Genomic DNA, 12,847 nt, shown 5'->3' with positions numbered 1-12,847 from the left:
CCGTATTTATTGTCTTTGTAGTGTGAAAAGTTCTTCAGTAATGATTGTCCCTGCTAACTATCAGAATTTGAATGCAAGCTCATTGTTCGTGTCACACTGTGTTTAAACTGTTTCTTTAAAAAAATGGACCTGAAATGTTTATCTGTCTCCTTTGCTAAGGTTGCATTAGGCATTTTCTCATGTTATCACAGTACAATATGCTTAAATCCTAGCCTGCTAGCTAATCTTTTTATTTTTAATATTTATCTTTCCCTGCAATAAGAATCCTGTGTAGCCGGTGGTAGCTTGATGTTCCATTAACACATGTTTAATGTGTGCACATAACAACAATACTGCAATTCATATTGGATCTTTGTAGAGGGATAGTAAAACTGAATGAAAGGAATTCCACAGATAGTTCACGTTGGTGTGCTCGACAAAGGGCTTAAATGCTTCTGGAAAATTATGAGTTAGGTCATGCAGAGTATCATGCGTGCAGATAGTGCAAGTTTATGAAATATGTCACACTTTTGTAATAGACTTTTAGCCATAACTGCCTCTTCATGCGTAGGAGAGCTATTACAGTCTGGAGGGAAAAAACAGTTGATGCAATTTTTTTTCTATTTTTTTCCCCTTAGTCCTTCATATCTGCTTTCTCCTTGCTGGTAACTTTGTTAACATAAAACAATTATAATTGAATTATTTTAAAAACAAATTAAAATAACATTTTAATGTGGAAAAGACTGTTTTTACTTGGTTTAAAATACTTCATGGCTTTATTACTATATTTATCATGTTACCTCCAAAAAAAACATGGACACTGTGAAAGGGAGGTTAGAAAAAGATTATATTTATATTGAAATATATGCACTTCTTGGTTTTAGCACATCTTCATTGCCGCCTCTAGACTGGCCTTTACCCATACAATATGGGCAATGTGAACTGAAAATAGAAGTACAACCAAAAACTCATCACAGAGCACATTATGAAACAGAAGGCAGCAGAGGAGCAGTAAAAGCATCTACTGGTGGACACCCTGTAGTGAAGGTAAGAGATGCTAATGTGTGTCTTTTCTGTGAATCACATTTTCCCCTGCTGTAATGGTATGTGGGACTGGCCTTGGGAGGCAGGATGAAGACTCTGCAGTGGTCTTTCTCCTGCCTCCAAAGCCATCCCCAAATATCATTATACCTACATGTTCTTGGTTATAATAAAAATAATTGTCTGTAGGAATGAACAGTTTGGATAGAATTGTGTCAGAACTGTGAGGAGTGCTGGCTTATTATATGTGAGCAGGTAGCTATTTCTGTAATTGGATTTCTTTTAAAATAACTTCATTTTCTAGGAACATCTCCAGATCTCCTTATTTGTTGCTGACAGTATCAGAAGCTATGGTCTAAAGTTTACTTATAATTTATGGCTTTCTTAGAAATGACAAGAAATTTGAAGACAACACTAATCTGGAGTCATTCTTGCACACAGTAATACACTTGCTATGAATGAAAACCAAAATTCTGATTTGTGTGTATTTGGTTATTGTTATTTTGTGTAGGCATTAGCAGGCTTGTATTATCACAGTCAGTCAATGCAAATGGTGGTTGTTTCCAGGAACAAGTGCACTTATATTACTGTGATACTTTCCCTTGTTCTAACATGTGAAAGGGAAATGGAAAGATAGCATGTTATAGTCTGCACTCATTTAGCAAAGTAGGGTGCAAATTTCTTGACAAGCAGTTGCCCTTCTACCTATGTGCTGCATAAACAGGAGGTTGAATATTTTTTCATAATGCTTAAGTAAGACATTAGGTATAAACTAGAGTGCAAAGCACATGTTCCCTTGATCGTAAAATGAGGTAAGTAGGTGAATACCAAACAAATACTTAGTTTGCATGTGCTAAACATTAACGTGGTATGTAATATTCAGGCAAGCATTAAAATAGTCAGTGATTACAGACAGTATTTTTGTACGCAGTGCATAGTTTGGGTGTAGGCATGGCTTTTAGGCATACTGCACTGAATTTGTGAGGTTTAATACATAATCCAGTACAACTTTACAGTACTTGGAAGTAAGTTCAGTTCTGTTCACTGGAGTTTATTTCTTTATATATGAGCCTGGGACTCAGTGTAGATTGTGGTCAAATCTGAGCTACCTTGTTATGTAATAATTGAAAAAAAAAATAGAAAATGAAATGCTTCTTTTATTAGAGTATTAAAATTTTAATATATGAAAAATGATTTCTCTTGGATCTTGACAATAAATTCTCTTTTAGCATGAGGATGTTAGTGCTTCATACTTAACATTGCCCATTTAAATTAAATCATTATTTAAATATCATATTGCTCAAAGCATTTTTTGCTGAACCTTTATCGTTATTTTTTTGGAGAAATTTGCAGTAAATGATTATTAAAGTTTGCAGTTGGACTGCGGTATTTTCAGTCTGAAGATTCACATAAAGGCCAACATTTATGCGTTGTATTGTAGGGGATTGAGCCTAAGGTTGGGGTCAAATCCTAAGTCCAGCCCCTCCCTTGAAGTTTGTTGACTTATCTGGCGTCAATTTGCCTTGACCATTAGTAGATCAGATTCTTGTTGTATAGGCAGTGTGAAATAAACTTGTAGTACTCTTGAACTCTATCGTGGTTCCTGATTTCTTGACAGATATCTTTCAAATAAAAATATTAGGAAGACCAAGCTGAGCATGAACAATAGTTGTAATAAGAAAAAGTGTTTCCTTGGCTATGTTACAAGGAAGATGATGTTTGAGGAAGATGATGCTTAAAGAAGATAATTTATGTCAACTGTGGCAAAGAGAAGCTTTACCATCCTGTATACCCATTATAAGCAAAGAGATGATTTCATGCCTCTTAAAAGTTTGATTATACACTTAGGTACTAAAAGAGCTTTCAAATATTATCTCAGAACCATTATCTATAATGCATGAGAAACATTGGAGAATAAGTTATATTTCCAACTTCAAAAATGGGATAAGTATGAACGTGGGAAATTTTTGAAAGCCTGCAAAAATGGCAGCATTTTAGAATAAAATATCAAGGTTCATGTGTGAATCATTGTATTGATTACAAGAATTAAAGCTTTCTTAGGAAAAAAAAAATATTTCAGGCCAGTTCTCTCTCTGATCTGAGATAATGAGAATGGCTTAAACATAGTTCCAGCAAAGCATTTAATAACCTCTGTTTTTTCAAATAAAAATGGCCTTATTGATCAGGGGTTAAGTTTGCTACAGTATTTGGCACAAATGGATTGTAAAGCAGCTGTAGTAAGCCAATGCTCATTTAATTGATCTGTCAATTGGCCCTGTGCATTAAAATAAATAATGTGGCAGAGGATGTGGATGGGTTGCTTATCAAATGTACATACAACTCAGAGGCAGAAAGGCTCATCAACATTATTGAAAACAGACTCGCATTTTTAAAGGCCTTTGAAGCTGGAGAAAAGGATTGCAACAAACAAAATAAAATTCAACAGAGGAAAAAAAAAGATAAGTCTTATCTTTTTTATTGGGTAAAATTTATTGGGCAAAATCTTAATGGACAGGTAGCTAATATGAATCATCATCATAATGTGGCTATTAGGATTGTTAACACATTCTTTTTATAAAATATTTTTCTTAAACCAGAGATTGATTGTAGTCACCCTTGTTTTGCAATTTTATTAGAATGTGCTCTTTCAATTTTACCAAATATTTGACCCATTCTGTCCAAGAACATAGCTGAAAGATATTCAAAGATTTGTACTGAGGATTTCTGCTCCTTTTTTCTTTATCCTCCAACTTTAATGTCCAGCCTTTAAGGTTTTCTTATCATTAAAAAAATAAAAACTCTTATTTTTCCATGAGACAATGTCTTCCAAATAATTTGAAACTATAATTTTAAATCCTTCTGGCCTCTTAATCCATTATTGATTTTCCAAAATCCACATATTGAGCACCCTTTTGCTGCATGGTAAAAAAAAAATCATATATTTATATATATATGTATATATAAATTTTTAAACCAAATTTACACCATCACCTTTTAAGGAGATGGAAACTCACCCAATGAACACAGTCATTAGTCCAAAGAGTCTTAATCTCTTCAATATGCAAAAAATAAACATTCAAAAAAGTGTTTAAGATGTAAGAGTCAATTAAGCTTAATGTCTGTAAAGGTTGCTTTGTGAATGTGACTTTGATGTGGTCTTGACTCTCAGCCACTCCATTAATCAACTGACAGTGAAAACAGCAGTTTCTGTGATTACTCACAAGGAGCTGCTGTCCAGAGTCAGGTGGATGATCTTCAGGATCTCTCCTTTGTCCCCAAGAGATCATGCCATCTGGGATCTAGCATCCCGTGGTGAGTCACCTTGCAAAAGCTGTCTTGATACCCAACAAAATCAGCAGAGCATAACCCACCCATGGCACTTACAGGAAGTCTTTCAAAATTGTTAGTAAATTCTGAAGCAGGATTAATAAAAAAAAAAAAAATACAATTCTGCTCTGTATTAGTTAGTCATAGAAAACGGAAATGAAAAAGTGCCGGAAGGCGTATTTTAGAAATTTGTAGGGTATAATAGTAGTATATTAAACAGTGAAATTGAAACAAACTCTATAAATATGAACTGCACAACAGAAACCTGTGCTTGGTGAGTTTTAAGCGGAGGAGCTGTTGCACAGGGGCAGTCCCACTCTCTGGGCAGAAATGGACCTTAATCTAGTGGCAGGGGGAACTCTTACGGCTGGGATGTTTCCTGCTGCAGCGGATATTTAAATGTTTTGTCATATTCTTACCTAAATGTCAATGGAAATTCTCAGTCACAGTAGTCCCAAAGGTGCTTTTTCAAAAGGCAACTGGATTTTCTTTGTTTTTCCTTGAAGACACTTCGCTTCTCATCCAACGGAACTGAAGAAGCTTCTTGGGTGAGAAGCGAAACGTCTTCAAGGAAAAACAAAGAAAATCCAGTTGTCTCTTGACAAAGCACCTTGGGGACATATTCTTAGTTCTTCACATCTGCTGGGCTTCCTTCTTGACGGTTAGACTGTTGATCAGGCTCCTCAACACTCTGCCAGGGCCAGATTTCACATGTTGGGATAGACAAATCCCCTATCTTACCAAGATTCAAAGACTTATCAATTACCCTCGGCTGGTTTGACCTGCCTACCGAGATGTTGATGGGTGTGGCCGCTGTGTGTTACAGGTACATGGAGCCCTAGGTGAGCTGAGTGTCAGGTGGGGACCAAAGGTGAGCCAGCAGCTTTAAAAGGGGCACAGCAAGCCCCTTCACCACCTTATATGCCCCTGTCAACCTCCAAGAAAAAGAGTATGCAAAAATAAGCTTTAAGTCCCGACTTTTTTGAAAGATTTCAGGTATTGATGGTAAAACTGGAAGCTAGTAAAAGATGGAAGCGAGTAAAAGAAGGTTAGTTTGCTTATGACATTACTATATGACTATTTTCAAGCATGTGCGAAGACAGCATCTGTTCCAGCCGGTGAGAAGAAAGTCATGATAATTCCCCGGCACAAGGAAAAGGTAGCAAAAATAAAATAAAAAGCAAACTCTTCTCGCAGATCCGTTTCTTTCGAGAGTCTGGGGGAAAAAAACACAAGATGTAACAGTGACCCAGATTTGAGAAGCACAGTGAACATTAATATTGGGCAAATGTTAGGCAGGTTTGATTTTTACTGTTCAATAAATCATTGAAAAATTTACGTCGGGGAGAAAGCTGTTTTGCATTTGATCCTACCTTTTCTCCTGCCCCACATACATGTCGTTGGGATTTTCGATGGTTGGAATCTGTATGTATGGGATTAGAGTTTAGCCAGGAGAAACTTCCTGACAGTGAGAGCAATCAACCCCATGGAACAGAAGTTGTGGGAGCTTCATCACTGGGGGCCTTCAAGAAGAGACTGGATTGCCATTTGTCAGAAATGGTGTAGGGTCTCCTGCTTGGGTGGGGGGGGGGTTGGACTAGGTGACCTATAAGGTCCCTTCCAACTCTGATTATCTGATCAGTTTGAAATACCTCACTGATAGCTGGGGAGTTTGCAAGAGAATTGATAGGGCGAGTCTGACGCAACTGTTTTATGCGCAACCCCAACGTTTAATATTAGCTTGCTTTTTTCCTGACTTGCCCTATATGTTTTCAAGATGATTATTTTTCTTTAACGCTGCCTTACACAGGCAGTCCTCTACTTACAACAGTTCACTTGGTGATCATTTAAAGTTACAACAGCACTGGAACAAAATGACTTAATGGCCATTTTTCACGCCGGTTTGCAGCATCCTCATGGCCACATGATCACAGTTCAGACGCTTGGCAACTGACTCAGATTTATGACAGTTGCAGTATCCTGGGGTCATGTGATCCTCATTTGTGACTTTCTGACAAGCAAAGTCAATGGGGAAACCAGATTCACTTAACAACCAGTTATTAATTTAACAACTGCAGTGATTCACTTAACAACCGTGGCAACAAAAATCGTAAACTGGGCCAAACTCACTTAACAACTGTCTTGCTTAACAATAGACTTTTGGGTTCAACTGCGGTCGTAACTCGAGCACTACCTGTATTTTGGTGGATTTTTATTTCTGCTTTTTCTTAAAAAAAGGTTTTAGAGCTTTTAGACTATTCATATAGATAAAACAATAAACCAGTGAAAACGGGCGATGAGAAGATAAGAGACTAATCAGGAGTGTAATTAAAGCAAGCAATAAAAACATTAGTTTCTGTATTTATATTACTAAGCAAAACACATTGTAGGCAAGTTTAATAAAATTCAGACCTCCAAGTTTTTCATAAAAACACAGAAGAAATACCCCAGACAGATTTTCCCTTTATTGGTGAACAGTTGTAGAAATTGGTCTTTCTAGAAATCTTCCTCCTCCGATACTTCCACCAACAAATCCCAAGGTGCATTCTACAACATACCTACATTATTAGTTTTAAATAAGGATTCCAATCTTGTGACAATATACAGAAGAAAATTTCTATTTTAATATAAACTAGAAGAAAAAAGTAACTTTCCATCTAAAGTAGTCTAAAAAGAAAACACAATGAAAATAATCTTGAAGTTATTTAACGCAGCGGCCCTCAACCTTTTGGTCACCGGGAACTGGTGTTATCACACCAGTTTGGGGGGCGGGGTGTCAATATCTCCATTATTTGTGTGTTTTAGATGAGTGTATGAAACGTTCTAGATATCCAGAAATGGAATCTGAATCCGGAACATTGATTAGCAATCGGTGATTATATTACCAAAAACAAACAAACAAAACAAAACTGGCCCAGTGAAAGAAAGAAAGCGGTGGGCCTGGCTTTGCCGACTGCTTTTTACATCAGATCAGAACACATGTTCTCATTTCTCTTATCCATAATTCCTTTGATCTCCGTGCTTGTAAACTGCAAACAAAACGCAGCTCAAGATCAAAGGAGGGCAAATACAGACGGAAGGACAAATGAAAAGCAAACACTTTCTGCTTGCTGTGAAAGAAAACTCGCCTTTTAAAATTGGGATATTGTTGTTGCACTAATCTGTGGTATTAATAAATGTGATGGATTGTGCGTTGGACTGCTGACAGGCACCCAATTCAGCCAAGGGGGTTTGTTAATGCTCCATCAAAGAATGGAGTAAAATGTGTTAAAAGTCTTAATTGAAAGGAACCTAATGTGATTTTGGATGGTCACACCATTCTAAAATAGTCCTGTAGTCGCTGGAGCCAAACGTTTGACCTTGAAGTTAGTTGCAAGGCATTAGTGTCAGAGAAAGGTTGAAAATACGAAAAAGGTGAATAAATGCTCCTTTCCCTAACCTCATCTTTTATTTCTGCATTGCATCCACATTTAAGGAAAGCTACCTGTGGCAACACACTACCACAATTACAGGTGTTTCAGAGAGAGGCTATTGTAGCTTATCCTGTGGTGACCTTCTCTCCTTAGCCTTCCAGCTTTAGTTTAACTTGCGCATACACTGACCTTTGCTATGGAAACGATACAGAAACACAAACAGCTTGGCAGAGTTTCGTCTGCAGAGCAGTGGGTTGTGTGTCACAGTATATAGTTACTGGTGGAGGGTTTTTAGAGGTCAGTCATGAGATGGTGCTGTAACTTTTCATTATTTACAATATTCTGTATGATGCCTCGTGTGAAGAGTATGCGATTATATTTATGGAATAAAAATACATCGCATATAAGCATGTCTATATTTGGGCAACTTGTAGGAACTGTAAATGTATTTTAAACACGTTTTGTTCCCTTTTGTAACACAACCACTAGAGTGTAGTATCTGCATAAAGGACACAGACTGGCATTAATGCCAGCCATTTAATACAATATCCATTGGAAGGTTTATCAAGGTCCCTGCAGTGTTTTGTTTTGCTTTAAAAATGGAGCACATATTCTGTTCAAAACATAACCAGAAGATTTTCCCCTGAACCAAGATATCTTTTAGCGGAGGAAATGGTTAAATAGAAAAGTGTCTTAGATCAGGCCTGAGAGATTCACAGTCTACCATGCCTGGCAGTGACTTTTGAAAGGATCTCAGAATCTCAGGGGGGGAAAAGGGCTCCTGCCATTTGCTATCTATTGAGAATTAAAAGTCTGCAGGTCCCATTGGGTGGCATAAAAGGGCTGGTGATAGATTCCTCTTTGCTTTGAAGTGTATTGGAAACTAGAAATTTATTCTGCATTTACTAGAAATACTTTGAAAATGTTCTGGATGATCAGTCTCATCTTCTGGTATAGGGATGAACAACCAGTGGCTTATAAACTGCATATAAATCCATGACCCTTAGCCAAATTTCCTTGACCACTGATCTCTCTCTCTCTCTCTCTCCCTCTCTCTCTCCTATCTCTCTCTCATCTACCAACCTAAAGAATTTTTATTATGTTTGGTCTGTTTGTTGGTTACCTTATTTTCTTCATTTGAATAAGTTAATATGAAGAGATTTTAGGATCCAATCTGGGTCAGTCACTGGTCAGAGGTTTTGTCTTCTGATCTTTTGGACTCATGCCGGAGCCCATCTTCAACATGAACCAGATTGGATCATGCAACTTTATCCTGCTGGGACATGTATATTCGCCTTCATTCATAAGGAGTTTTCAGTTCACTTTTCATCAATTATCATTTCCTTAGCTTTTTGTGATTTGATAGGGGTTTTTTTTTGTGGATTGTGGGAGTCACAACTTGACCCCCCAAGTAATATAAAAAATGTTTCTCCAATTGGAGTAATTTATGCTTGGTAGATTCACTTACCATAAATTAGTTGGTTGATCTTTCATATTGTATTTTCTCCACTGCCACCATTGTTAGCATTTATAGGGAAGGAAAAGGAAAGTATGGATGTTCTTGAGACGGGGAAGTTTCATTGAGAGATTAATGGAATTACAGCAAACCAGTTAAAATGAGGGAAGGAACTAAGCTCATAAATATAACATGGAAAAATAAAACACCACATCTATTAAGTTCTGGTGGATGATGGGAACATGACATTATTCATATAATATATAGCTGCTGTAATATATTTGGGAATGGAGGATAGCTTTGTTTGTAGTAGGAAGAAGAGACCCACTCTAAATTCCTGAAAAGCCAATAGTTTTTTTGCTGGTTCTGCTGATATCTAAGACAACATGTTCTTAATGGCTGACTACTAGTTGCTGATTTGGGATGTTGGACATTCAGGAGAATTTAGGGTAGAGCAGCAGCCCTCTTTGATCTTCTGGATCTTATACTGTAGCTAGGCTGATGCTCTCCGTCGGTTCTGATTTTATTTTGAACAGCTTTGAGATTTTGAGAGCCACTAGCTAGTCCAGGTTATCCCAATGAGTTTATAATTAAAGCTAATCAATCTGTGAAATTTCAATAACAGCCAGCATTGGCTGTTCCCACTAGTTTCAAATAATGCAAGTAGATTTTCTTTTTTAAAGGCACAATTTATTGCTACCTACAAGTGCAGAGTGATTGCCTTTTATTATTATTATTTTTAAAAAGGGCAGTTTTTCTTATTTAGAGTTATTAGAAGTGAGAAGCATCTGATGCTGGGAGATATGATACCCACGGAAGGAAAGTAGGCTTGGTAGTGATCTTGGTTGCTATTAATCGAATAGAGATGCTTCTCGCCAAATACGGATATGATTGAGCTGGATAGGGAGGAAGGATTTTCCTTGGTAATAAGAACTGAAATGAATTAAATTTAAATTGAATGTTGCAACTCAGAGTGGGACTTTTAATGATCTAAATGGTTTCCATGTGAGATTATACCTTGATGGTTTTGACTTTGACAGATATAATGTATTTTATTGCTGCTTACATTTACATCCACAGAGTTCTTGCTCTAATGCAGTAATACAGTTTCCCGTAAATAAAATTATAGCTTAAAACCACTGCTAAATTACATTGGAACAGATCAGGAAGCAGTTAATCAAAAATCTTCAAAAGACTTGGCAAGCAAAGTCACCATGCTTCTGTTTAAGGGTGAGGCAATCTGGCACCCTCCAGCTGTTTTGGATTCCATCAGTCCCATTCATCATAGCCAGTGGAAACAGAATGTGAGAGTTGTAGTTTCAAACAACTGGAAAGATACCCGTTCCTTGCCCCTTTCTACTTGAATAATTGGACTGCAAAACTAGACTTCCATTTTGGAAGCACCCAAGCGCTTCTGTGGTGAAAGAATCAGCCAGTGACATCACCATTGCTTGGGAGACTCACAGGTGGGGGCTCCTTTTGTGTCTCTGTTAAGTTGCCCACCGAAGTGGTACCCATCCTTCTACTCATGGTCACCCACTTTTGAACTGCTGGGCCGGCGGGAGCTGGAGTGAACGATGAGAGCTCCTCCCACCACAAGGCAGCAACTGGGTCTTGAGTCTGCCAATCATCAGCCCAGCAACCTAACTACGTGAGCCACTGCATTCCCAGTGAACTGCAATAGGATGGACCCAGTAGGACTTGTCGAAAGGCTATCTCACAGCAAAGTCTTTTCTAGTGGAAGATAAGGCTCCTATTATAGTATTTTACTTTTTTAAAAAAGAGTCTGTATTAAGGCTTTAGGTAACTTATTGGGGACCACATATATAGGAGCAAAATCTAAAATATTTGGGGATTCCAGTTAGTTAACGATTTCTAAGGTAACTGAATAACAGAGTTGGAAGGGATGTTGGCGGTCTTCTAATCAACCCCCCCCCCCCTTTAAGCAGGAGACAAGTGGTTGTCCAATCTCTTCTTAAAAACCTCCAGTGATGGAGCATCCAGAACTTCTGGTGGCAGACCATTCCACTGATTAATTGTTCTTACTGACAGGAAATATCTGTCTAATTCTAGGTTGGACCTAGGTAAAAACCATCCCTTTGAATGAGGTCAGTAATTATTTTAGAAAAGGAAACTGTATAATAGTTCATTATTTTTGTGATACAATTTTAAAAGCCTAAGGACTGCCAAGTGCAATAAAGTGGATTGATTATATGATTTGCTGTTTTTAATTTTTATTATAGGCATATGCTTGTGAGCTACTTTTGTGGGGAAACAAATTTGCATCTGCATCTGAAGTCATGTCTGCAGTTTTAACACTTTTACTCTGAAAAGCTAATTATTCCTTTTTAACAGCTTTTTTTTTTGTTTATCAGCTCCTAGGTTACAACGAAAAACCTGTAAATCTTCAGATGTTTATTGGGACAGCAGATGATCGTTACTTACGGCCACATGCTTTTTACCAAGTACATAGAATCACAGGAAAAACTGTTGCCACAGCAAGTCAAGAAATAATCCTCGCCAGCACAAAGGTTTTGGAAATTCCTCTTTTACCTGAAAATAATATGACTGCCAGGTAGGTTCGAGAATTCTGCCAAGCTAATTCAATATGTTGTATCCCAGAATTCATAGGCTTTTGTGGGTTTCAGGATATGCTATATTTTTTTAAAAAAATATTTATTATCCTATAAACTTCATATATATCAGCTTCCAAGGGCAGCTCATTGCAACTTCTGTTTGGGATGTGGTTCAGGTTTGAAGCGGACACATTAAGAAAACAACCCCCCCTTGGCTGACATGTGGAATGCAGGTGTCTCATGATGCAGTACGAATAAGATTATGCAGCTGCAGATGGTTTTTGAATCCTAGAATTACTTGCTTTATATCGTGTACGGTAGATATATGTACATGCTCGTGTATTCACATACAGGCTCACACACAGACACATGCACAGGAACGTACACAAAGATTATAACAGAAGGTCTTGGCTTTAGTTTGTGTTTGAGTATTTACAACTATCTGAAACAATTTTTCAGTGACTTCAGACCCATTCATAACAACTCTTCTTCTTCTCTCTCTCTCTCTCTCCCTCTCTCTCTCTCTCTCTCTCTCTCTCTCTCTCACACACACACACACACACACACACACACACACACCCATTAATATTTGTCTGTAATCCTTGAACTAACGTTGATTCTTAAAAAATGTCAGGTCTGTTCCAAATATGGCAAAATGTATTTTGTCTGAGGTACTGAAATACTAACAATCAGCAAAGTAGGTTATAATGGATTTATTTCAAGGTAGCCTCGGTGGTTTCCCAAAACGCGTTTGTCTGTAGCATGTCTGTTCTTTCACCCTTTATTTTCCATTCCCACTTCTCTCTTCTGCCTCTTGTCTACACAAACATTGCTGTATTTGCAGGTGTTGTTAAAGTTACGTTTTGCTTGAATGAGGACGAGGGAGGCTTCCTCATTTGCCTTCATTCATAAGAAGGAGAATGTGAAGTGAGAAGGTTTTGTGACACTGCAAGCAATGCTGTGATGACTAGGAAGAGTCAGTCACATTTTTCATTTAGATGTTTTCAAAAATGATACCTGGTAATCAGCTGCTATAAGAAGTGATCTTTTTTTTT

The 12,847-nt window shown here is 37.5% G+C and overlaps 1 protein-coding gene across 4 annotated transcripts in view; it reads left to right on the top strand.

Moving 5' to 3' along the window:
• Positions 1-12,847, top strand: part of NFATC3 (nuclear factor of activated T cells 3) — a 47,393-nt gene that overhangs the window by 20,284 nt on the left and 14,262 nt on the right. For all 4 annotated transcript variants that reach the window (XR_015744941.1, XM_087940538.1, XM_087940537.1 and 1 more), the window contains exons 3-4: positions 864-1,026; positions 11,592-11,791. Coding sequence is in view for 3 of the 4 variants with exons in the window: in XM_087940538.1 (XP_087796664.1) it covers positions 864-1,026; positions 11,592-11,791 (363 nt within the window). In the remaining variant the exon portion in view is untranslated. The remainder of the gene's footprint in view (positions 1-863; positions 1,027-11,591; positions 11,792-12,847) is intronic.

Source organism: Pseudonaja textilis, chromosome 11, assembly GCF_049901715.1.
Source record: "Pseudonaja textilis isolate UNSWEBS1 chromosome 11, rPseTex1.2, whole genome shotgun sequence".
Taxonomy (NCBI): domain Eukaryota; kingdom Metazoa; phylum Chordata; class Lepidosauria; order Squamata; family Elapidae; genus Pseudonaja; species Pseudonaja textilis.
Note: the sequence above shows the minus strand (reverse complement) of the source record. Positions and strands in the feature narration are given on the sequence as shown.